General features: G+C 37.4%; 1 protein-coding gene across 19 annotated transcripts in view; it reads left to right on the top strand.

Moving 5' to 3' along the window:
- The window catches only part of TANK (TRAF family member associated NFKB activator), a 98,863-nt gene that overhangs the window by 34,838 nt on the left and 36,243 nt on the right, over positions 1-27,782 (top strand). For 10 of the 19 annotated variants that reach the window (XM_058300783.2, XM_058300773.2, XM_058300774.1 and 7 more), the window contains one exon: positions 8,159-8,278. In XM_058300783.2, coding sequence (XP_058156766.1) covers positions 8,180-8,278 — 99 coding nt within the window. In that variant the 5' untranslated portion in view covers positions 8,159-8,179. Of the gene's footprint in view, positions 1-8,131; positions 8,279-27,782 lie in introns of all 19 variants that reach the window. The other 9 variants (XM_071216370.1, XM_058300767.2, XM_058300782.2 and 6 more) reach the window with 1 other exon arrangement.

Raw genomic sequence — 27,782 nt, 5'->3', positions numbered from 1 at the left:
GTTCTGCTTTCAGTTGTTCTAGGGATATACCTAGAAGTGGTATTGACAGGTCATGTGGTAATTCTCAACTTAACTTTCTGAGAAACTGCCAAGGTTTCTTCTACGACAGCTGCAGCTGCACCATTTTACATTCGCATCAGCAGTGAATTAGTGTATAACAATCATATTTGATTTGATACCACCTTCACTTCTTTAGCGTATGTATACACTGTTCCTATACCCCTACATTCCCCCACCTTTTTTGTGCTTGTCATAAATTAGATCTTTGTACACTGGCCAGAAACCATAAATATATCATTATTTTTTAAGCATTTGCATTTTAGCACCTATAGGGAATAAGAAGTGGAGTTACATACCAAAAAGTACAATACGCTAGTACTGGCATTTATAATTACACAAATGGTCTTTATTTCTTTATACCACTTTGAAACACTACATAGTATCCATTCCTTTCAGTCTAAAGAACTGCCTCTAGCATTGCTTGTAGGGCAGGTCTAGTGGTGATGAACACCTTCTGCTTTTGTTTATCGGGGAATGTCTTAATCTCTTCCTCACCTTCCTCATTTTTAAAAGTCTCACCACATAAAATTCTTGGCTAATGGTTGTTTTCTTTGAGCACTTTAAGTATTCTAACCCACTACCTTTTTGCCTCCAGGGTTTGCAATGAGAAATGATAGTTCATCCAGTTGGAATTCCTTTGTACATGACATGTTGCTTTTCTCTTGCAGCTTTCACAACTCTCTCCTTGTCCTTTGCATTTGGCATATTTTTTTCCAGTTTATCCTTTTTGGTGTTCTCCAAGCTTGTATTTATATCTTTTGAAATGTTTGGGAAGTTTTATTTATTTCCTTAAATAATTCTGTGTACCTTTCTCTTTCTCTCTCTTTCTTTTCCTTCTAGGACTCCCATAATATATATATTGGTACACTAGATGGTACCTTGGTGATACCTTAGGCTGTTTTCGCTTTTTATGATGCTTTTGTGTATGTGTGCACGTGTGCGTGCTTCTGAGCCTGACTCATTTCAATTGTCTTGTCTTTAGGTTCGCTGGTTTTTTTCTTCTGCCAGCTCCCATCTGCTGGTGGAAACACTCTTGGGAATTTTCCATTTCAGTTATTATGGTCTTCACTCCAGTAGTTCTGTTTGGTTCCTTTGTAAAATTTCCATCTCTTTATTGAGATTCTTAAATTGTTCATTAATTGTTTTCCTTATACCCTTTAGTTCTTTTTTTTTTTTTCAAAGATTTATTTATTTATTTATTTCTCTCCCCGTCCCCCCCACCCCGGTTGTCTGTTCTCTGTGTACTTCTGTTGTCAGCGGCACAGGAATCTGTGTTTCTTTTTGTTGCGTCATCTTGCTGTGTCAGCTCTCATGTGTGTGGCGCCATTCCTGGGCAGGCTGCACTTTCTTTCGCTGTGGGCGGCTCTCCTTACAGGGCGCACTCCTTGTGAGTGGGGCTCCCCTACACGGGGGACACCCCTACACTGGGGACGCCCCTGCGTGGCAGGGCACTACTTGCGTGCATTAGCACTGCGCATGGGCCGGCTCCACAAGGGTCAAGGAGGCCCGGGGTTTGAAAGGACGCCCTAACTACTGGGTCAAGTCCATTTCCCCCCTTCATTTTAAAAGCAAGGAAAAATCAAGGTCCATAAGGCTGTGGAATTTGTCCTTTATTTTATTTTCAACCATCATGGTAAAAGCACTAACCTATTTCTATAGCAGTGTTGCCTAGGCTGCTTCTCCTACCCCAGGATTGTTTGTTTCTTTGTTTCTTTGTTTGTTTTTAACCAAGGTGTCAGTAAAAGAGAAAGTGGTCTGCTGTCCAGGGATATTCCTGGTACTTTATCCTGGGCAGACACACCACAAGCACATACCCCTCATGGGAGGCCTGAAAGGAACTGCCACCCTCCATTTAAAACAACTACTGTGAGAGGGACTAAAGTAGGGGGCTGGAGTTGTGGTAGAGTACGCAGGCTTCAGGAGGATTACTTGCCCCAGCTACCTTTTGGAATGTGGTGGAAGAAACACAGCAAACCAAATTCAGACATAATAGAAGTTAACAGTGGATGGTTTTCCTAAAAATACATTTAAAAGAATGAAACCCTATTTCCTAACTAGAAGAACATTTCCAAGCTAGAAATTGCTCTAACTTGGGTCTCTTGGGTTTGGAGGATGGGAGTGGCAATGAGATTTGGGCTTGAGCATATGTGTACTGTAAATAAAAGCAGTCTCCAGAGCCTGGCAAGTTTTGCAGAAGAGTGCCAGTGTGTAATTGAAATCTGACTGCCTCTTAAATTGTGAGATTAATTTTGCACTTAAAAATGTCCCCCAAATAGAGGAATAAGTGGCTTCAAAATTCAGGGCATTGATATTTTAAATCTTTCCAATTTAATTAGCTGAAGTCCAACAGTTTCCTTTCACTTTGGTCAGTGTCACTGATGTAACATCCAATTCTCTTCTTGGTTGTGAGATAGGAATTAAATGTATCATTTATTTGGTTGTAACAACCTGAAACTTATTTCCCCAGCATACATTCTTATTCAGGAAATGGGATGCATCCATGTAGAATTTCCTCAGTAACTCTTCTTTTGACATCTGTGTGATCTAATTCAAGGGCCTGAAGTAAAGGCTCCACATGACTTATTTGCACAAGATGCAGGTATTTTTAGTGCTGCATTTACATTTTTAAAAACAAGAATGCACCTTCTTGATGGAACAGGCATATATTTTTAGACTCAGACTCAAGTACTGTAGAACAAAGGAGTTCCTTAGAAATCTAGTCCAAACATCTTTTTATGGTAATAGAGAGAACGCAACTTGGGTCACAAGAGATTTAGTGGCACCTAACCAAAGTCAAAGGGTCAATCTGTGACAGAACAAAGCAAGAAACTAGATAAGTTCCCATTCAAGGATCTTATTTCTCCCAAATTTAAAAATACAGGTATGTTTTAGAAATGACAATTTGTTATGACATCTGTAGCTTTTTAAGACCTGACTACTTAAAACTCCAATTTCTGCATTATAAAATACTCCTGTATATGGCTACATACCGTTATTTTCCTTTATGTTTGCTCCTTGCCTTTTTTTTTTTTTTTTTTTGAGGTACCAGGGCTGGGGAATGAACCCAGGACCTACTTTGTGGGAAACCTGCACTCAATCACTGAGCAACTTCGGCTCCCCTGAGTTGGTTTTTTCATTTGTTTGCTTTTTGTTGCTTTTGTTTTGTTTTGTTTTTAGGAGGCACTGGGAATGGAACTTGGGACCTTTCATGTGGGAAGCAGGCACTCAACTGCTTAAGCCACATCACTCCCTTTGCATTCTTATTTTAATCTCCTATGTATATTTTTTTGAAGGACCACAAGTCTTTTTGAATGAGATATTGTCTAAATAAGTAAAATGCCTAAAGTGAGACCTGGATTAATGCTAATTGCTTTTGTTTCCACAGTGTCTATGGATAGGCAGAAATCTTGGCAAAGTTGATTGTCCTAAAGTATTTCATGGTTTCCATCTGCCAGACGTAGCAGCAGAAGCTAATTTCCTAAGTGGAATGCCCAAAGAATTATCATTCCTTCAGTTCTTTAGAAAGGAATGGCACTGTGATCCTAAAAAAAAACTTGAAATTATTTTTAGTAAGCCTGGGAAATGACTTTGTGTGTTTAGTCTCTTAAAATAAAAGTTCTAGGATTGAAATATTACTTGTACCTAGGTGTTATAGTTTAGAGCCATACCCCAGAAAAACATGTTCTTAAACTTAATCCATTCCTGTGGATTGGATTAAGTAGGATCCTTTGTAAATAGGACCTTTATGTTGAGATTACTCCAGTTATGGCATGGCCCAAGTCAAGCAGGATGGGTCTTAATCCTATTACTGGAGTCCTTTATAAGCAGAATGAAATTCAGACAGAGAGAAATCCACAGGAAAAAAGTTGCTTAAGGTCAATGGAACTGGAAGAGAAGGGAGAGGCTAGGAGGCCGCCATGTGCATTGCCATGTTACAGAGGATCCCAGCAACAAGGATCACCAGCGGCCAGCCCCAGAATACCAGAATATGAAAGTGAAGAAAGCACTGCCTTGAGGACACCTTGATTTGGACTTTTTCATAGACTCAAAATCATGAGCTAATAAATTCCCATTGTTTAAGCCAACCCATTGCATGATATTTGCTTGAGCCCAGAGAACTAAAACACTGGATATTTAAAAGAGCATTGTCATTTATGGTCAATTGATTTTTTTTTTTTTGCATTTTTTAAAAAATTTATTGAAGTATAAAATTCATACATGAATGGGAAGCAGATGTGGCTCAACTAATAGAGCATCTGCCTACCATATGGAGAGTCCAGGGTTTGATACCCAGGGCCTCCTAACCCATGTGGTGAGCTGGCCCACGCGCAGTGCTGCCACACTCAAGGAGTGCTGTGCCACGCGGGGGTGTTCCCATGTAGGGGAGCCCCACATGCAAGGAGTGTGCCCCACAAGAGCTTCCCCATGTGAAAAAAGTTCAATCTGCCCAGGAGTGGTGTTGCACACACACAGAGCAGACGCAGAAGAACACACAGCAATTGGACACAGAGCAGACAACAGTGGGGAGGGGAAGGGGAGAGAAATAAAGTAAATCTTTAAAAAATAATGATAAGTGTATAGTAAAAGTTGTAAACTTAACAAAACAAACATGCATAATATCATACAGAGGTCCCATACATCACCCACCACCAACATCTTGCATTGTTGTGAAACATTTGTTATAAATAGTGAAAGAATATTTCCAAAACATAACCACCAACTATAGTCCATATCTTGTGTTTGGTGTATTTTTCCCCCAAACCGCCCATTATGATTTTTTCTTAAATATATTTTTATTACATAAGTTGTGATCTTACAAAACAATCATGTACATGTTTGGAATTCCCATACAACACCCCTTCACCAACACCACACCCGGCAGAATATTGTACAGATTATAATTTAATGTTATAGACTATAACCACCAACCATGGTCCATAGCATACATTTGGCACTCTTTTTCTATATCCCTCCATTATCAACACAGTATATCTTTGGCATTGATGCAAGAATATTACAGTATTGCTCTTAACTATAGTCCATAGGTTACATTAACTGTATTTTCCAGTGCTTCTCCACATTCTCGCCACCCTGCAATAGTGACATACTTCCACTCTAGCTCACAGAAGGACGCTCTTGGATCTATACCATCAACCACAATTCTCATCCATTTCTGGGTACACTGTGTTATTCAGTTCCTAGATTATTTTCTACCTTTCTTTCAATTGACATTTACATCCCTACACTACCCTTTTCAGCCACAGTCCTATTTATAAACTAGCTGTTACTCACTATGATGTGTTATCAACTCTATCCATTTCCACACTGTTACAGTCAAGTTAATTAAAACTTCTACATGCATTAAGCATCAGTATTCTTGGCCCTCCTCTTATTTCCTAATAACCTATACTCTAGGTTTTAACTCCATGCATTTATTCTTCATAGTTTGTTCATATTATTGAGACCATGCAATATTGGTCATTTGAATTTTTACAAGGTTTCCAAGACCATTGAATGGGGAAAGAATAGCCTTTTCAACAAATGGTGCAGGAACAACTGAATATCCACGTACAAAAGAATGAATCTGGACTCCTACCTTATACCATGTACAAATACTAACCCAAAATGAATCAAAGACCTAAATGTAAAAGCAAAAATTATAAAACTCTTTAAACATACATGAAAATATGTGTGGCCTTGGATTATGTGGTGGTTTCATAGATAAGATACCAAAAACCCAAGCAATGATAGAAAACAAAAAGATAAATTGGACTTTATCAAAATTAAAAACATTTGTGCATCCAAGGACATTATCAAGAGAGTGAAAAACAACCCACAAAATGGGAGAAAATATTTGCGAGTCATATATATGACTTATAACTAGAATATACAAAGAATTCTTATAATTCCATAATAAAATAAAAAAGGTATAAATTAAAAAATGGGCAAAGGATCTGTCTAAACTTTCCTCCAAGGAATTTAAACAAATGACAAATAAATGGCACATGAAAAGGTATGTAGGGAAGTGGATGTGGCTCAACTGATAGAGCATCTGCCTATCATATGGAGAGTCCAGGGTTCAATCCCCAGGGCCTCCTGACCCATGTGGTAAGCTGGCCCATGTACAATGCTGCTGCACCCAAAGAGTGCCGTGCCACGCAGGGTTGCCCCAACGTAGGGGTCCCCCACACATAAGGATTGTGCCCTGCAAGGAGAGCCATCCCTCATGAAAAAAAGCAAAGCCCGCCCAGGAGTGGCACTGCACACACGGAGAGCTGATGCAGTTTCCCAGTGCCACCTGACAATGCAAGCAGATGCAGAACACACAGCAAGTGGACACAGAGCAGACAATGGGGGAAGGGGAGAAAAATAAATAAAAATAAATCTTAAAAAAAAAAAAAAGATATGTAATGTCATTAATCATCAGGGAAGTACAAGTTAAAACCACAATGAGATAACACTTAACCTACTAGAATGACTATAATTCTACAAAATGGACAATGAGTGTTGGTGAGGATGTAGACAAATTGGAATCCTTGGTACATTACTGGTGGGAATATAAAATGGTATAACTGCTGGGGAAAACAGTTTGGCAACTCTTTAAAAGTTAAATATGGAATTAACATCTGACCCAGCAGTTCTGCTCCTATGTATACACCAAGAGAATTGAAAACATGTTCATGAAGAAGCTTATACACATACCAGTATTCATAATAATAAAAAAGTGGAAACAATCCAAATGTCCATCAGCATTGGAATGGATAAAGAAAATGTGGTATATTCATACAATGGAATATTATTCAGCAGTAAAAAGGATTGAAGTACTGATACATGCTAAAACATAAACTTTGAAAATATTATGTGAAGTGAACGAAGCCAGACACAAAGGCTCACATATGATTCCATTTATATGGATATTCAAAATAAGCAAATCAGAGATAGAAAGCAAATTAGTGGTTGCTAGGGAATGGGATGGGAGGATCTGGGACATTTTAAATGCTAATCATACAGGGGTTTCTTTTTGAGGCAGTGGAAATGTTCTGGAATTAGAAAGTGATAATGACTGCACAGCAGAGTGAATATACTTAAAACCACTGACATACTTTGAACTCATAAACTTTGTTATATGAATTATATATATCTCAATTTTTTAAATGCTAAAATTAAAAAACATTGTGTACTCAAGGATAAAATGGACAATGTTATGACAGTTAGTATACGGAGATTGAAGGGTTTAAAAAAACTGAAATAATTTGCTGCCCCCTATGACAGGGATAAGTGATAGAGAACTTTTTTCTATTCTGTGGCATTTAAAGGATGAAGGAAAAGTCTTATGTTGTGTTTTTTACAGCTGGAGAGGAAGAATCAGTCATTAGATGGCTCTCTGCTCAGATCCAAGGAATGTGGTTAGAGATGTTATACAAACTGTGATAAACCAAATTACCTCCACTAAACAAATTACCTATAATTCAGAAACTTCAGGGAGGTTGGAAAACTAGTAGGAAGTGGGGGAAAAACTGAGGGATGTGATTTTTCTTTCTTAAGTACAATCCAACAACAGCTCTCCCTAGACTTTTGCTAAAATAAGAGCATTTTCACACATTTTAATTGCTCTACAATAACTACGGTGTGAACTCCTTCCACAAACATTTATTATCTATTTAATTTTGCTGTAATTTCAGTGTAGCAAGAATTCACCTTGTAAGTAGAGGTAACTGTCCATTTAATGAAAAGAAATCATTCCCATGTTGCTAATATTGTTGTGCATTTCTATAATAAAGTATTACTAATAAAATGGCCTTTTATGTATTTCTCCATTTTTTGGTTGCATCTATAGGTTGCTGGGTTCAAAGTAGCATCTTTATGAACTAGAATACCACTTGATCCTTGAACCTTTGAAAATGTTTTAAAAATTATGGAAGTTACATTTTCACAGTATTTTTGGTCAAGAGTTTAGATGGGTGCTATAATGTTTATGGTAAATTTTTATGGGACTATATTTTAGTCTCATTTTTAAAATGAGATTTATGTAACTACATAGATATCTAAATTGTTCTGATTATTTTTCCAGATCTCTCCTTTACTCTATCCTTTATAGTGATGCTACAGACAAAGAGGAATGGACAAAAACATTGGCGAGCAACTCAATAAAGCTTATGAAGCCTTCCGGCAGGCATGCATGGATAGAGATTCTGCAGTAAAAGAACTACAGCAAAAGGTATGTGGTTCTAGTTTTGAAAGTTGTTCTTTATGCTGATAAATGGAATTTGAGAGTATTTTGCAACTGAAAACTTTTACATTGTTAGACGCTGCCTTGAAGAACATTACTGAAACATGGGGATATACTAATAGATGAAATTTGAGATTTTTACTTGTTGACTTATTTAAGAACATTATGATATGTGGGAAGAGTTGATTTTTAAGGTGTTTAGGAAAGATGAAGAATATTGCCTTCCATAAATCATTTAAAAGCATCAGTGTTTAAGCATGAAAAAAGTGTAAAAATTAGTTTTATGATCAACTGAGAACTAGAAAGTATTGCTGTCTCAGTTTCTTGGTTTTTGCTTTTGCTTTTGCTTTTTTTTTTTTTTTTTTTTGCATTATTTGGCTGGTAGGAAGACCTATACAAATCCTAAACTATACTAAAATTAAATTTGTTATTAATTTATAATAACCTTCCATCCTATAACTGTGATACTTAAAAATAGGTAGACTATTTCAGGGATTCTTTGATGACTTATTAAAAGTTTCAGATTTTTAAAATTATCCCTGTACACCTAACATTTCTGTTTAGTACTTTCAATTTTAAAAGTAAGTAAAATGGAAGAGAGGTATATCCAGGCAAAAGTTACTTTGCATAGTGGTTCCCAAACACATGTCTGTTACTTTCACTGATTAGCAAAATGAGAAAAATGAGGTTAATGTATTGAACTTCTCATAATACTAAACTTATTCAATTTAAAATCTTGCCCTTTATTCTGATATTTTTCCACATGTTTCCATAATATAAGGACAAAATTTTGGTAATTTACCCTTCTGTGAAACGATGATTGTGGTTTTAGTTTGCTTATGTAATATCATTACTTGGCAAAATTTGGGGGTCCAAGACTACCCGTAAATTCTGAGATTTGAAATCATGGAACTCAGCATACAGTATATTCATAGCTAAGATTTATTATCGTGACATAGTAAAGATACACAGCCAGAACATTAATGGGGAAAAAATCAAGGCAGTGTCTACAGGAATCCGTGTATAGGCTTCTTGTGCTCTCTTCTTCCATGAGGGTTCACACAGAGTGTATCCTCCCTCCAGCAACAAAAATTCAGTCACCTGTGTGCAATGTTTTTGCCCAGGGAAGTCTGAGATTCAGAGTTCAGGGTTTTTATTGAGGGCTGGTCACATAGACATCCTCTGTCAACCAAAATTCCAGACTCCAGGAGGAATGTAGGTGTTTACCATAAATTTCGTTATACAGGTCTAAGCAGGCTGACACAGCAGGTACAACCTTATTACTTAGGAAATGTTTCAGAAGTCAAGTTACCAGAAGCCAGGCAAAGGCAAGCCTTGGATGCAGGTCATTCTAAAGATAGCAGCCTAAGGCCTACTATGTTAATATGTTCCTGCACAGGTAGCTAAACGTGGAGACCTGTATATTCATTCTCACAATTAAAAAATAAAATTTTACTAGCCTGTGAATTTTGAAGTCTAAGAAATATGCTAGCCTTACATTGGAAAAAGAAATATTCTTCCGTAAATATAGAAAGTACACAATTCCCTTCCTCCTTTCTAATTGATATATCTACTATAAAACAGCTGTTAACATACTTCTTTGCATTCCTCAGAAACTATCATTATTCTTTGTGAGTCTTCTGTTGGTTTACAAAAGAATACTCCCAATTATATAGGTAGGGAGCTGTCAGTTTTGGACAATAAATCTCCATGAGAGATGAATAGGAGAAGCAGAGGCTTGATGTGACAGGGAATTTTCTCAAACGATTGAAATGAAGTTTAGAATTTGGGTTTCTTTTCCTTTCCAGTTTAGGTTTAAGGCATAACAACCAAAAAACCACTTCCAGCCTTTATTCTTCTTACTTTTCCATTAGGTTCATTAAGAACTTTGATAATCCTGTACTTGTACTATGAACATTAGGAAACACAGAATTACAGAAGAGGAGCATTGAGAGTCTTTGAAGTTAAGGGTAGAAACAGGAATTTGTCTAACTCCTCCACTTCCTGTACTGGTCTGTTAGGCAACTGAAGACTTGTAATTTAACCCTTCATCTGCCAGGGAAGAAGCCTTCTCTTACACCACCAATTATCCCAAAGAAGGGAAAAGGAAATTTTTAAAATATTTTTTAGGAATATTAATATACTGTTTTTTAGAACACATTTAGGTTTACAGAAGAATTGGGCAAAAAGTATAGAAATCCCTTATACCCTTTCCTCACAAATACACACAGACAACATTTCTCCTATTACTAACATCTTGCATTAGTATAGCACATATGTTACAGGTGATGAATCAATATTAATACAGTATTATTAACTAAGGTCCATAGTTTACATTAGGGTTCTCTGTCTGTATGGGTTCTATGGGTTTTGACAAATGCTTAATGTCATATATCCACCATTACAGAATCATAGAGAATAGTTTCACTGACCTATAATTGTCCTGTGCTCCATCTGTACATCTCTTTCCCTCTCCCTCTTCACCCCTGGCAGCCACTGATCTTTTGACTGTCTCTCTAGTTTTGTTTTTCTCCAGAATATCATATAGGTGGAATCGTGTGGTATGTATTCTTTTCAGAGTAGTTTCTTTTGCTCCATTATGTGGATATGCCACAGTTTGTTTATCCATTCACCTATAGAAGGATATCTTGGTTACTTCCAGTTTTGGGCAATTATAAATAAAGCTGTGTACATATGTGTGCAGTTTTTTGCAGGGACATGAGTTTTTAACTCATTTGGGCAAATACCTAGAATTGCTATTGCTGGATCTTATTAGAAGCCTATATTTAGCTTTGTAAGATGGGCTGCACAATTTTGTATTCCCAGTAGCAATGAATGAGAGTTCCTTTTGTTTCAGATCCTCACCATTTGGTATTGTCATTGTTTTGATTTTAGCCATTCTAATAAGCATGTATTGCTATCTCATTGTTGTTTTAATGTGTAATTACCTAATGACTGTGATGTTGAGCATCTGTTCATATATTTATTTGCCATCTGCATGTCTTCTTTGGTGATGTATCTATCCATTTTGTAATTGGGTGGGTTGTTTCCATATTAATGAGTTTTGAGAGTTCTTTGTATATTTTGAATACAAATCTCTTATCAGATCTGTGTTTAGCAAATATTTTCTCCTAGCCTGTGGCTTGTCTTTTCATTTTCTTAACATTGTCTCCTCCAGATTCGAAGTTCTTAATTTAATGAAGTCCATCTTATCAATTTTTTCTTTTATGGATCATGCTTTTGGTGATGTTTCTGAAAATTTATCGCCAAACTCAAGGTCACCTAGATTTTCTTCTATATTATCTTCTAGAAGTTTCATAGGTTTGCATTTTACATTTAGGTCTAGTATATATTTTGAGTTACTTTTGGTGAAAGGTGTAAAATCTGTGTCTAAATTCACTTTCTGTTTGTGAATGTCCAATTGTTTCAGCACCATTTATTAAAGATATAATCCTTTCTCCATTGAATTATCTTTTGTTTCTTCATCAAAGATCAGTTGACGATATTTGTGTGAGTCTGTTTCTGAATTCTTTAATCTGTTCCACTGATCTATTTGTCAGTTATTTTATCAATATCATTGTATTCATCTTGAAATCAGTTAATGTCAGTCTCTCAACTTGGTTCTCCTTCAGTAATGTTAGCTATTCTCCGCCTTTTGCCTTTCAATATAAATTATAGAATCATTTTGTTAATACCCACAAAACAGCTTGCTGGGATTTTGATTGGGATTGTCCTGAATCTATAATTAAGTTGAGAAGAATTGACATTTTATTTATATTGTCTTCCTATCCATGAATATGGAATATCTATCTACTTAGACCTTTTTTATGTCTTTCATTAGTTTTGTAGTTTTCTCATATAGATCTTGAATATATTTTGTTAGATTTATACCTAAGTATTTAATTTATTTTATGCTAATATAAATAATGTTTGTTTGGTTCTTTTAAATTTCAAATTCCAATTCTTCATTACTGGTATAGAAAAAAGTAATTAACTTTTATATATTAATCTTGTATCCTGCAACCTTGCTGTAACTGATTATTAGTTCCAGGAGTTTATGTTGATTCTTTGGGATTTTCTTCATAGACAGTCATATCATCTGTGAGCAAAGTCAGGTTTATTTCTTTCTTCCCAACATACTTATTTTTTAAAGTTATTGTTTTGTCAAGTATTAAAGCATGAAAGAAGAAAAATACATACTATATATTCCTTATTCTTACATATTAAACTCAAAATATCCTGATGTATTTAAGAAACAGTTATTGGGTGCCTACCACGTCCTGGGTCCTTGATGAGGTTTTGTGAATTCTGAAATAAAACATAGTTTATGCCCTAAGGAACTCTCCAATAAATAAGACAGAAAAGATCAGTGGTTACCATGTGTACTAAATGCCAAAATATAAATCTGTATAAGATAATATCTAAGCACAGAGAAGAGGCATCTAAGGTAGGCTAAGAAGATCAGGTCATAAGTTGAATATGAGTCAATACTTGGGCTAAGATTAGGAGGACTAAGATTAGGGGAGAAAGGCCTTGTAAGCAAGGGGAGCAGCATATATTTTAAAAACTCAGAAGTGAAGGAACATATGGTACATTCCAGGTATCACAAGGTGATCCCTATGTCCAAAAAGAAAAACAGGAAAAGCTATAAAGGTAGATCAGGGGCTAATCAAAATAAGTATGGCTTAGTAGTTGATACTGTATCCCTTTTTCAGTCAAAAGTTACTGAAGGGAAAATGGATATAGCTCAAATGGTTGAGGGCCTACTTCCCATGTATGAGGTCCTGGCTTCAATCTTTGATATCTCCTAAAAACAAAAACAAAAAAACCAAGTCTCACTGGGGAGCAGATGTATCTCAGTGGTTGAGCGCTTGCTTCCCATGTATGCAATCCTGGGTTTCATCCCCAGTACCTCAACCAAACAAACAAGTTACTGAAGGGTGGCGGACTTGGCCCAGTGGTTAGGACATCCGTCTACCACATGGGAGGTCCGCGGTTCAAACCCCGGGCCTCCTTGACCTGTGTGCAGCTGGCCCATGCACAGTGCTGATGTGCACAAGGAGTGCCCTGCCATGCAGGGGTGTCCCCCCCGTAGGGGAGCCCCACGCGCAAGGAGTGCGCCCCGTAAGGAAAGCCGGCGTGAAAGAAAGTGCAGCCTGCCCAGGAATGGTGCCGCCCACAGGGAGAGCTGACACAACAAGATGACGCAGCCAAAAGAAACTACAGATTCCTGTGCCGCTGACGACAACAGAAGCAGACAAAAAAAATGCAGCGAATAGACACAGAGAACAGACAACCGGGGTGGGTGGGGGGAGAAATAAATAAATAAATCTTTTTTTAAAAAAAAGTTACTGAAGGATTAATACGCACTTTAGAAAAGTCTTCCTGACAGTGGGATAAAAGATCAGATAGCAACAATGTAGAATTCAGCTCAACAAACATGTATCAAGAATATACCTCATGCTAAGCAATGTTTTAGGAGCAAGAAATGTGAAATAAAGTTGCACTTGATGCAAGTTATGTGTATGTGTGTGTGTGATATATTTTTATATTCAATGAAAAAAGAAAAAATGAATGGCAGTTATATTGAACAATCAAAATGAGGAAATGGGGAGAGATTTAAGATTTATTTGGGAGATAGAATAGAAAATAGTTGGCACCTACATGTAGGCCACTTCTGAGGGAGATGGCTTACACTCTAGGATGATACCTAGGTACCTGGAAATTTTTGCTTGATTGATGGTGCTGATAACTGAAACCAAGAATGAAGAAAGTACAGATTTCAGGATAAAGAAATAAGATGTTTAATTAGGTTTTAGTTATTAGATTTCATTATCTGTGAGATATACAGTTGAAAATGTCCAATAGATGATTGCAAATATATGTGGATCTGGAAGTATAGAAAGAATTCTGAAGTGGAGATTATTGATATGGGAATAATGGATTTTGTTGAAGTCTTGCATGTGGATAACATTTCCCAATTAGTGTGCATAGGTTTTGAGAGAGATAGGGAGTAAAACCTGGAGAAAACCAGTATTTTAAAGAATAGGCATAGATGTGGAGGCCATAAAAAAGAAAACCACTCTAAGAGGCAGGAAACAAATTAGAGAAAAGTGATATATCATAGAAGCCATTAAGAAAAGACAGTTTTAAGAAAGATGGAGTAGTCAGCAGCACCAAATATATGAAAAATCTAGTAAGGTGATGACTGAGAAGCATCCATTGTATATGGCAATATGGAACTGGTTGACACTTATGGGAGCAGCTAAGTGGAGTGAGGAGGGCAGATTGTAGTGGACCAAGGAATGAAGAGGAAATGAATAAGTAAAGACAGTATAACCCTCATAATCACAAAGTTTGGCTATGTGAAAAAGGGAAGGAAAATAGGGTAATAACTGGAGGGTTTTTTTGTGTGCTTTTTTGTGTTTTTAGGATGAGAAAAAATGCTAACATGGAAATATGTTGAAGAGTAACAGCAACAGAGAGGAGAAAGTGTTTGAGATAGAGTGAAAAGAAATAATTGATATCCTTCTACAGTCAGTTCTCTGCACAAGAGCCAGAGTGATCATTTCAAAAGGGATCATTTAAATGTTAGTCATATCCATCTCCTCAAAATTTTGCAATAGCTTTTTAAAAATGAATCCAGAGTCTCTACTATGGCCTACCTTGCTGCTGCCAATCTTATCTTTTTCTCCTACTCCTCTCTTCTCTTCCAACGGACTTCAAGCACATTTCTGCTTCAGGGTATTTGCGTGTGCCTTTCTATTTGCCTGAAGTAGTTTTCCTTTAGATCAGGGTTCCCTCCCTTAACTGCTTTCAGGTTTCTATTTAAATGCCACTTCCTGAAAGAAGCCTTTCCTGACCATCCTGACTATAAGGGCAGCCTCTATCATTCTTCAACCTTGCTTTCTTTTTTCCCCCTCAGAGCACATATCACTTTGACATTATATCTTTTTTTTCTTTTTTTCTTTTCCTGAATAAGAAAGTAAGCCCCTATGTGGGCAGGGGCCTTTCTTATTCACTGTTGTGTTCCCAGTATCTAGCAATAGTTAAGTGCCCAAATATTTGAAGGACAGAAGGAAAGAGGAGAAGAGGAAAGAAAGATAGAAGGCCAACCAGGGCCACTGGAAATTCAGAACATAGGTTAAGGAATTGACTGAACAAGAAGAGAAATTCCTGTTCCTTTGAGGACTGGAGGGAACAAGAGAAAAAAAAATGGATGCAAATGAGGATAGGCTTAGTGATAGGGGATGTTGGTGACAAGAAGTTAAAGGAGTTACCATGTAATAGTTGATTTTTTCTGTGAAATACAAGGTGAGGTCATCTACTAAGTAAGTGGCTAGAATTTTCTGAGGTTGTAGTAAAAATTGGAGTGTTTAGTATTGTAACAGTCTAAAAGTTTGTAGGAATTTTTTCAGTGGCTTTATTGATATAGAGATAGAACAGATGGATGGCTGAATTTAGGATTAGGAGATCAGAGTAGCAGAATGCAGGGTAGCCAGAAAGTACTTACAGAAATGATTGGAATTATATACTTTGAGGTGTAAGCTAAAATCACAAAGAAATTAATCTAAGGGACATCTGATAGACTGAGAATGAAAAAGAGAACTTGAGGCTGAGGTCTCTATGAAGTGAGTAATGTGAGAGCTGAAAGGATGGGTTATTGTCAATGAGTAACAATGATATTTAAGAACTTTTGTCTTCATAATGAGTCACGAAAGTAGATAGCTAGCTGTCATGGAGATAAAGGTCAGTGGAGTTGAGGAATTCAAGAAACTGAGACTAGAACACTTTTAGAATAGTGGCAGGACTAGAAACTTGTAGTCCCTGTGTGTGAAAGAAAGAACAAAAATTCTTGAATGCCTGATATGTCGGAAGATAACAGTTTTGAAGACAGATAGTGGTATAACTAAATGCCTGTGGAAGACTTTCTGCTTAAGGTTGAAGAAATAATGGCCCAGAAGTGGCCTTGATAAACTGAGATAGTGCTTATCATTTTGTTCTCTCACACTCCACTCCATTCCCCCAACCCCTTTGGTTTGATAAAACATTACATCTCTGCAAGTGAGGCATCTGTATCCTCAGTGGGCAAGATGATAATTCCCTTTTAATTTGAGATGTCAGGCTTTCTGAAATTCAGTTAGCCATTTCATTATCTAAAGTATAATGAGATAAGAATTCCTACATTAGGTTTCATACTTTGATCTTATGTATTATCTTTTTACCCTCTTTGCATTTTTTATTTTATTGTGGTAACATATATATTACAACATTTCCTATTTCAACCATTTTAAAGTATATTCAGTGATATTAATTACATTCATGAGGCGGTGGACTTGGCCCAGTGGTTAGGGTGTCCATCTACCACATGGGAGGTCTGTGGTTCAAACCCCAGGCCTCCTTGACCTGTGTGGAGCTGGCCCATGCTCAGTGCTGATGTGTGAGTGCCGTGCCACGCAGGGGTGTCCCTGTGTAGGGGAGCCCCACGCACAGGGAGTACACCCCATAACGAGAGCCATCCAGCGTGAAAAAAGTGCAGCCTGCCCAGGAATGGTGCTGCACATGCGGAGATCTGACACAAGATGATGCAACAAAAAGAAACACAGATTCCCATGCCGCTGACAACAGAAGCGGACAAAGAAGCCACAGCAAATAGACACAGAGAACAGACAGCTGGGGTGGGGGGGAAGGGGAGAGAAATAAATAAATCTTTTTTTTTTTTAAATTACATTCATGATGTTGTACTTCCATCACCACCATCCACTGCTAAAACTTTTTCAAGACTCCAAACGGAAACTCTGTACCCATTAAGCAGCAACTCCCCATTTTTTCTTCCCCTGCCCAGCCCTTAGTAACCTCTTATCTACTTTCTGTCTTTAGGAGTTTGTTTATTCTAGATATTTCAGTTTAGTGAAATCATACAATATTTGTCCTTTGTTTTGCTCAGCATAATGTTTTCAAGGTTCATGTTGAGGCAGGTATTAGAACTTCATTCTTTTTATGACTGAATAATATTCCATTGTCTGTGTATACCACATTTTGTTTATTAATTCAACTGTTGATAGATACTTGGGTTGTTTCTATCTCTTAACTATTGTGAATAATGCTGCTATCAAACATTGGTATACAAGAATCTGTTTGAGCCCCTGTTTTCAGTTCTTTAGGGTATATTCCTAGAAGTAGAATTGCTTCATTCATTTTTTTTTATTGTAGTAATATATATACAATTAAGAATCTCCCATTTTAACCATTTTCAGGTGTCCACCTTAGTGATATTATTTACGTCCACAATATTGTTACTGTCACTAACATTCATTACCCCAACTTTTTTATCACCTCAAGCAAAAACTTTGCACCCATTAAACAATAATTCCCCTTCCCCTTTCCCTACTCCTGGTAACCTATAATCTTTCTGTTTCGTAAAATGTGCTTATTCTAGGTATTTTATATAAGCGATTTCATAAAATATTTGTGTTTTTGTGCCTGGCTTATTTCATTGAATGTGGTATCTTCAAGGTTCATCCACACTGTAGCGTGTATCAGAACTTCATTCTTTTTAGGGCTGAATAATATTCCTTTGCATGTATATACCACATTTTATTTATCTTTTCATTTGCTGATAGACACCTGGGTTGCTTCTGTCTTTTAACTGTTATGAATAGTGCTCCTTTAAACATTAATATACAAATACCTGTCTTAGTCCCTGCTTTCAATTCTTTTGGGTATTTACCAAGAAGTGGGATCACTAGATCATATGGTAATTCTCTTTTCAACTTTCTGAGGAATTGCCAAACTGATCTCCATGGTGGTTTTCATTATCTTTAAAATTAACTTTTTTCTTGAGAAGACGTATACTTTTTCGCATTTCCTAGGGTTTTATTTTATGGAGTGTTTATTGTTTTTTAAAATATAGACTCACTTGTATCAAGTGGAAATCACTAATTTGTCCTCATCTATGTACTTCAGGAAATAAGATAAAGTACTATTGAACTTTGAGGTATGGCAAGCACATATGGAATCTGTAGTACTGAGATGACATATACAGGTCTTCAGACTTCTAGTATGAAGATAGGAGCAAAGACTTTGAAGTCAGACATGAGTTTTGTTTTGTTTTTTCTTCCCCTTCCCTCCCCTCACCCTGCTGTTTTTTGCTCTGTCCATTTGCTGTGTGATCTTCTGTATCTGTTTCTCTTTTTGTCTTCTCATTTTTCTCCTCTAGGATTCACCAGGATTCGATCCTGGGGACCTCTGGTGCAAAGAGAGGTTCCCTGTCAATTGCGCCACCTCACTTTCACTCTCCCCTTCGTCTCTCTTTTGTTATGTCATCATCTTGCAGCATGACTCATTGCGTGGACACTGGCTTACTGCATGAGCACTCAAGTTGGCTGCGCAGGCACTCAGCTCTCTACATGGGCACTGGCTCACCATGCAGGCACTGGTTGTCCACACAGGCACTCAACTCACCATGCAGGCACTCGGCTCTCCACATGGGCACTGGCTTGCTGTGCAGGCACACTTTCTTTTTCTTTTTCACCGGGAGGCCCCAGGGATCAAACCCAGGTCTTCCCATATGGTAGGCAGAGGCCCTATCACTTGAGCCACATCCACTTCCCCAGACATGAGTTTTTAAATACTGTCTCTTCCATTTCCAAGATTTTCAATGTATATGATTGGAAAAGAGATGATGCATCCACAGAAATAGAGAAAGTTGATTTTGGTAAAGGAAATAATTATTAGATTTGGATATACTGAGTTTTAAGTGTCAACCAGGGTAAGATCAGCAGGTAATTGAAATGTGAATTTTGATCTTTGAAGAAAGGTACCAGTTAGAAATAAAGATCTGGGAGTCATCTGCACAGAGATGATATTTGGAGTAATAGGAGAAGAAGGTACCAAGGGGAAGAGAATAGAGCAAGAGAAGAGACCCAAGAGGAGAACCTTGGAGATGCTGACAGGCATTCTGATGGCAGAAACACCTCAAGGGCCTCACTGCCCTTCCAATGTCATGCTTACAGAATTGGCCTAGCATAGATTCTCTTACTATTCATGTTTTATTGCTATTCATCTGTCATCCATCAGTTTGTGTAGACTCCCCAGGCTTTTCAACTTAGCTGCCATACTGCAAGTCAGTTCTTTTCTCCTCAGCGTTTCTTCTAGTTCCCTGCAATTTAACATTCAGAAGCTCCTCTTGGGGAAGTCAGTGTGCTACATCCATTTAAGAACATTCTGTCAAGCAAAGGCATCTGAGTGTTCCAAGTTAATAAGGGAGACAAAGATAAGGCAGGTAAGTGATTTTTAAAATATTATTGGCTTAAATTACAAAAGCAGCACATGCTTATTGAAAAAAATGGAAATAATATAAAGTGTACAGAATACAAAATTGAAAATTCTCTCCCTTATTCACCAGGGTTAACCATTGTGAATCGTGTTTTTGGAAAATAGAATTATGCTAATCTGGAAAAGTTTTTAAGTTTTCTAAATGTCATTCTCATCACTAAAATCATCATCATCGTCATCATCACTAAAATTTATTGAGACTTATCTTTGCCAAAGAGCTTTATCCTCATCTAATTTAATCTTATAAGGAAGTATTATCTCCATTTTACAGATGAGCAAAATGAAGTACAAAGAAGTTAACTAACTTGCTCATAATCACACAACTAGCAAGTAGTAGAGCTGAGATTTGAAAAAAATGGTTGACCATAAATCTCATATCTGTAACTTTGTTGCCAAAAATTATAGAAAGCCTTTGTCTTAGTTTGCCACAGGCTTACCAATGCAAAATACTGGAAATGGTTGGCTTTTATAATGGGAATTCTATTAGGGGAAAATCTTACAGTTCTGAGGCCACAGAATTGCCAAATCAAGACACCCTCAGGGAAGCGGATTTAACTCAACAGATAGAGCATCCACCTACCACGTGGCGGTCCAGGGTTCAAACCCAGGGCCTCCTGACCCGTGTGATGAGCTGGCCCACGTGCAGTCCTGATGCACGCAAGGAGTACCCTGCCATGCACGGGTATCCCCCGGATAGGGGAGCCCCATGCACAAGGAGTGCATCTGTAAGGAGAGCCACCCAATGCAAAAAAAGTACAGCCTGCCCAGGAGTGGTGCTGCACACACGGAGAGCTGATGCAGCAAGAAGACACAACAAAAAGAAACACTGATTCCAGGTCCTGCTGACAGGAATACAAGCGGACACAGAAGAACACATAGCGAATGGACACAGAGAGCAGACAACTGGGAGGGGGGAGGAGGGAGCAGGGAAGGGGAGAGAAATAAAAAAATAAACATAAAAAACCTTAAAAAAAAAAAAAAAAGACACCATCAGAGATGCTTTCTTACCAAGATTGCCTGCTGACAGATCCTGTAGTTGGCCATGTGGCAAGGCAAGATGTCAACCATCTCTTCCAAGGTCCTACCTTCGCCTTAAGGCTTACTGTCTCCTGGAGCTCAGCTGTGGATGTTCAGGCACATGGCTTGTGCCTAAGCTTCCACTGCTAGAGATCCTCAACTCCCCTCTCACATGACAGGGTCAAAACGGTGGCTTCCTTTTTCTCTCTGTGTGTTCTCTGTTTATATAAAACTCCAGTAAGAGGGTTGAAACCCAACCTGTGTCAGACCTCACTGACATATATCAAAAGAGATCTTATCATGTACTCTAATTAAGGTCCCTTAACTGAATCTTAATGCAGCCAAAAGGTCTCACACCACCGGGAATGGATTAGTTGAAAAACAACCTTTTCATGAAGTGGATATAGCTCAAGCAGTTGGGCGCCCACATACCACATGGGAGGTCCCAGGTTCAGTTCTCAGTGCCTCCTAAAAAAGACAAGCAATACAACAAACTGACATGGTAAGCTGGTGTGATGAGATGACACAATGAGGAAACACAATGAGAAACACTGCAAGCATGGAACGTAGATGGTTCAAGCAATTGGGTGCCTCCCTCCCATATGGGCGGTCACAGGTTCAGTTTCCGGTGCCTCCTGAAAAAAGGAAGATGAGCAGACACAGAGAGCACACAATGAACAGACACAGAGAACAGACAATGAGTGCAAACAGTGAGGAGAGTGGGGGAGAATAAATTTTAAAAATAAATCTTAAAAAAAAAAATTTATCTGGAATTCACAAGATTCAAACTGTCACAGTCTTTCAGGTACATACATATAAATCTACCTCAGTCCATTTAACAGCTGACAGTATCCTTTGTACTACCTCTTTTTTCTTAAAACACTTTTCTTTAACATGCAATACACCATGTTTGATTTTTCTCCTCCCCTCTAGGGCTCTACTTTCTTAATCTCTTTTACAGGATCATTCTCTACTACCAGGCCATTAAATATTGAAGTTCTTTAAAGACTTCATCTCTTCTTTTCTGTTCCTGTATGAACCGTCTCATCTTCTCTTATGTCTTCAGGTATCTATTCAGTGACTCCCATATTTATTTCTATAGTTTAGACCTGTCCTCTAAATTCTAGTTCCATGTGTCTTATTGTTACTTGGAAAGCAAGTTAAATTGTTCAAACCTGAACTTACACATCCACTATTATTTCTTATCTGTATCATTTCAGAGCTCTCTGAATGGCTTTGTGGAGTATTACTGTCTTTTATTTATCCTAAATTAATCTTTCTTAAATTTCAAAGGGTGAGCCCTCATACTAGTACTGTGAATGTCCTAGTATTGATCACCACATCTGCTTATTTTCTCTGTTCCTTAAGAATTGCTTTTCTTTTTTAGTTTTATACCAAGTTTTCCAATGTTATTCTTAGGCAATCCTGACACCATGCCATTAAATTGTTTCTCTTAGAACTTCTAGTCTTTAGGAAAACATTACTATTTTTAACTGGTTTTAACTTGTTCTTTAGGTATAACCCTCATTACAGGCCATACTAAAACGCGTACACTAAACAAGTTTCATCCTCTACCCTCTTGTCATTCCCTAAATCTTCATAAAGCAGGAAAAAGAATTAATATTTAATGAATGAGTATATTTTACAAGTGCCACATATTTTACATGAAAACTGAGACTCAGAAGTAAGTTAATTTTCCAACTTTAAAGTGGCCAAATCTGTACTGAAACTAGGTTTATCTGACTCCAGAGCCCATATTCATTATACTAACATTATACTAACCTAGTTAGGTCATAGCCCATTCCAAGTTTTCAAACTGTTTTATTCTCATTGCCATTAATAACCTAATATTGTACCCTCTCTTCTTGGATGAATTGTTACTTTGTGTTTTATACATCCTTACCAAAAGAGGCTAAAATATAAAGCTCGCTATTAATACTTCTTTCACTCATCCTACAAACAATCCTTGATGTGCCAGCACATAATAAATGCTAGGGATTCAAAAATAAGTAGAACACAGAGCATATATTTAAAGATTTCACAGTCTAATACTGCTTATTCTCTTTCTTGCCTCCTGTAAGCATTTGATGTAGTTACACTAAATTATCTTCTGGCTGTTCCAAAGTCAAAGGAGTCTTTTAATCACAATAGTCCCCGACATAGGCAACTTTTAACATCCTTGCAGAATAAGAAAAGAGACTGTCATGTAGGGCAGTGGCAGAATGGGCTTGGCCCTTGAATTCATTATGGTGTAGGCTAAGCTCCTGTTACAAAGAGACTAAAAAACATGGTACTCAAATAAGGTAGAAGTTTACTTCTCTCATTCTACAATCCAGAGATGAGTGCAACAGAGCTAGTATGGTACCTCTACCATCCTTAAGATGTGGCATTTCTGTCTGGTATCACAGCGGCTACTCCTCTTATTACCATTTCCCTGCCGATGAGAAGAGGGAGAAAAGAAGTAAAGAGCAGACACCTTCCTTTTTTTTTATTTTTTATTTTTAAGATTTTTTAAAAATTAAAGTTATTAGATCACAAGGAATGTTACATTAAAAAACATTAAAAAAAAATGAGGTTCCCATATAACCCAATCCCCGCCCCCACCACATCATTTTTGTAGATTGTATTTTTTTTGAAGATATATGCTTCACAAAAAAAAGTTATATTAAAAAATATAAGAGGTTCCTGTGTACCCCTAACCCCCCCCCCCCCCCCCGACTCCTCCCACACCAACAACCTCCCTCATCATTGTGGCACACTCCTCATACTCGGTGAACACATTTTGGGGCACTGCTGCACTACACAGATAATAGTTTACCCTCTAGTTTGCACTCTCCCCCAGTACATTCAGTGGGTTATGGCAGGATATATAAAGCCGAGCATCTGCCCTGCAATATCATTAAGGACAACTCAAAATCCCAAAAATGCCCCCACATCATATCTCTTCTACCCTTTCCCTGTCCTCAGCAACTACTGTGGCCACTTTCTCCACCTCTATGCTAAAATTTCTTCTATTATTTCTCACAATAGTTTTACAGTAGAATATCAGTAAGTCCACTCTAGTCCATATTTTATTCCTCCATTCTGTGGACCTTGGGATGGTGATGTCCTCTCTACTTCTAGATCAAGAGGGAGCTTAGATTCCACATAGATGATGGATGCAATTCCTCTGCTTACAGTTGTAAGTACTCTTGATTCCCTGGTGTGGTGGTTGACCATCTTTACCTCCCTGTTAGCTGACCTGGGCAAGACCAATGAACCAGAGAGTAGGAGTTGCCAATCTGCTGCTGAGGCTCAGGGCCCAGCTGGCACATAGGCAGTCCAGAGATTCAAGTCCCCTGACTATGGACCATCCCTAGCTCCAACTACAGATTCAGTAAAAGTGGCAGAAGAGGCATGTGTAGAAAAGTCACGTCTGAGTCCAGCTCCGTCATACTCAGGAGCACAAATTCCAAACTAGGGCCCTCTGACATGGCACAGAGCTCCAAATCCATCTGCCATGACTATATACCCTGTGGATCTCCGTAGCCTTCAGGAGAACCAGTACATAGGATTGTATCTACATAGGCTTTTTCTGGGGTCCTGCTGAGGTGTGCGTAAGCACAACCCCTCTGATGACCTCCCGACTCTTTTTGGAAGACTCTTAGCCATATCAACTCATTTGTCTTTGTTATTTCCCCCTTTTATGCAAGGTCAAAGAGCAGTTTTTAACACTTGATCCAACATGTAGGCTGAGATATTCTGCTGGTCTGAGTTGACCCTTTTATTCGAGGTCTCTTTCTAGTTGCATCTCCAGTTTGTGATTGGTAGTAATCCCTCAGCACCAGGGAGGCTCATCCCCAGGAGTCATGTCCCATGTTGGGGGGAAGGTAATGCATTTACATACTGAGTTTGCAGACAGCTTCCTTGTAATGATATGATCTAGAATTTATGCAGGTCACTTCTCATATTCTTTATATATATATATACCACATTTTATTTATCCTTTTATCTGCTTATGAACATTTGTTCGTGTTATTTCCACATTTTTAATATTGTGAATAACGCTGCTAGAAACGTACATATACAAGTTTTTATCTGGACACATTTTCAGTTCTCCTGAGCATTTACCTAAGAGTGGAATCAGTGAGTAATATAGTAACTCTAAGTTTAAATTTTCAGAAACTGTCAAACTTTTTTCGAAAGTGACTGCACCATTTTACAGTCCCACAATTATAATCCCATATTACAATCACAGTAATGTATGAGGGTTAAAATTTCTTCACATCTTTGCCAACACTTGTTATCATCTATCTTTTTTTTTTTTAAGATAATTTGATTGCATAAATATTAAATTAAAAATATAGGGAATTCCCATGTGCCCCACTCTAATATTCTTTTAGCAAGAACTTAGTCACATAATCACACCTCATAGTGAGGAAGTCTTATAAATGTAATTCTGTAGCTGGGTGACCATGTACCCAGTTAAAACAAAATACTAACAGAAGAAATGAAAGTGGATATGGGGGGATAATTAACAGTCTTTGCCACAACACCTTTTGACTGAATAAGCTAAAGTTGGCTGAAGAGTTTCGAATATCACAGTGTTTCATAATATAGAATTAAATATTTTCTCAATTTTATAACATACCAATTTGCTTGTCATCAGTTTCAGCCACTGTTACAAGTTTCCGTGGAAGGAACCAAATGTATTTAACAAAGACTTAAGTAACCTCTCTTGCTTCTTTGACAATCTTTTCAAGAGAATCTATAATAAAATTTATTTAAAATTCTGAAAATCCTTAAAAACGGATTGCTGTTTGAGAGTCAGAGCTACCATAATCATAAATGATTAGGTTATTGGGTTATTGAAAACTTCCTACAGTTGGCCTTTCCTGCTTATCCCAAGATCCTCTGTATTACGTATTCAGAAGATATCAATCTCCTTGTTAAGAAGGGAAATATGGAAAAATAATTTTTGTTCTTGCTTAGTTTTGATTAAAAGAAAAATGGAGAAAGTCTTGTAGAAAGGAAACAATCTCCTTTATTTTGTAGTTAAGTGCTATGCTATAAATTATTTTTTCTTTGTACCGACAAGAAAGGTAAAAGGATACAGATACTATCCAATTTGCTAAGGAAAGAGCTTTTTTGGCTAACCATTGAGGCTGAGGTGAAAGCCTCAAATAAGGCCTAAAATCCTCTCAGACATTTTTTTTTCCCTCACAAATGTGAAGGAATAAGGACTCTTTTGTTGTCATATTTCTTGATTCTGGAACTTGTATTGATGTATATGAAATGTAAATCCTTAGCCTCAAGGCTGTGTTACCTCTAAAAACTTATTTTTTTAATTTATTTTTTAAATTAGAGAATTCATAGGTTTACAGAAAAATTGTGTAAATAATATAATGTTCTCATATAATCACCCTCACTCCTCCTCCAATTATTAACACTTATTCTTGTACAGTGTCAGGAAAACTGAAGTCTTAGCAGAAAGTCTTGTATAGCTAGCTCTGTGTTGAATTTTAAATGTTTGTATTCTTTTACTCAACAGAAATCTGTCCTGGCAAAACTTTTATACAGGTATGTTAGGATATATGTTAAATAGAGAAAGTTTAAATGATGGTATTCACTAAAAAATACATTGAACACCTACTACATATCATGGACTGTGCTAAGTACGGTACTGAACTTACAATGATAAGCAAACAGATGTGCTCCCTGACCCATGGAATGCTGGCAGTCTAGTAAAGCAGACTAATGTCTCACAAATGTCAACTTTCAAATTCTAAGTATCATCAAGAAGAAAGGTATACTGCTATTAGAATGTCTGTTGAGAACTTGACCTCATTTGGGAGATCAAAGAAGACCATCTTTATGAAGTGATATTTCAAAGAGCAGGACTGAGGGGCTTTCCAGGTTCAAGGACCTGTGATATAAAGAACTCAAAGGAAGCTAATATATCTAGAATAAGGAAAATAGTGGAATGAGAAGAGGCAGGGGTCAGACTACATAGGGACTTAGAGGCCATATTAAGGATTTTTGGTCTTTATTCTAAGTACAATAGGCAGCCATTTAAAGTTTTTAGAGGAAAGAGGTGAAAGGAAAGAATGAGGTGAAAGCATTTGGTAAAGAATACATGGTGACAGTGTAGAGAATAAGTTGGTTGATTTAGGGAGAGCAGTTAGGCTATTGCAGTAGTTCATTAAGATTGTGATGGCTTGAACTGTGATGATTGGATTGGAGACAAAAATGTAGATAAATTTTGAGAGAAATTTCAAATTAAAATTGATATTTGATAATTGATTGGCTATAAAAGAACAAGTAAATGTCAGGGGTGATTGCAGTTTTCTGGATAGGTAGTGATGCCACGTACTGAAGACATAATATTGGCAAAGAATCAGATTCAGAGGGAAGGTGGTTTGAGATGGAGTGGTAACTGAAGGGAGGACATCATCAGTTCTGAATATGTCAAATTTAAAATCCCTTCCCTATTGGCTGCATAGATTCAAAGCTCTGAAGAGAAATCTGGTCTACAAGGGGAAATTTTGAGAATTCCTGGCAGATAACTAGCCACTGACAATGAACGAGATTGTGTGGGGAGAGAGTATATAGCAAAAAGAGGGCTTGCTAGAACTAGATATATTCATAGGATATGGCATAGTGGTTAGTTAGGAGCCTGGGCTTTGTAGTCAGGCAAGCCTGGATTCAACTCCCAGCCCTCTTCTAACTACTTGGAAGCCTTGGGCAGGTTGCTTTGTACCTCTTTGTGCCTCAGTTTCCTCATGCATGAAATGTGTGAAATAGTCTCAGGTAGTTGGTGTAAGAATTAAATGAGATAAAGAAAATAAAACTGAGCTTGGTGCAAATAGTAAGTATTCATTAACATCATATGATGATAATGTGTTGTTGACTTGAAAAATTTAATTGCTGAACTGTTCTCACTTTTTAAAAAGTGAGACACATATACACATGTACACAGAGGTTCTAAAAGGGTACCTACAAAAATGTTAATAGTAGTCACCCATGAGGAGGAATTGGAAGGCAAAGCAGACTGTCACTTTTTACTCTGTACGTTTCCAGGTTTGGGGGTTTTATGCTGGTACTGGTGGTTTTTGTTTTTACTACATTTTTTTCCAACAAGCATACAAAAATGACAAAG

Source organism: Dasypus novemcinctus, chromosome 7 (assembly GCF_030445035.2).
Source record: "Dasypus novemcinctus isolate mDasNov1 chromosome 7, mDasNov1.1.hap2, whole genome shotgun sequence".
NCBI classification, from domain to species: Eukaryota; Metazoa; Chordata; class Mammalia; order Cingulata; family Dasypodidae; genus Dasypus; species Dasypus novemcinctus.
Note: the sequence above shows the minus strand (reverse complement) of the source record. Positions and strands in the feature narration are given on the sequence as shown.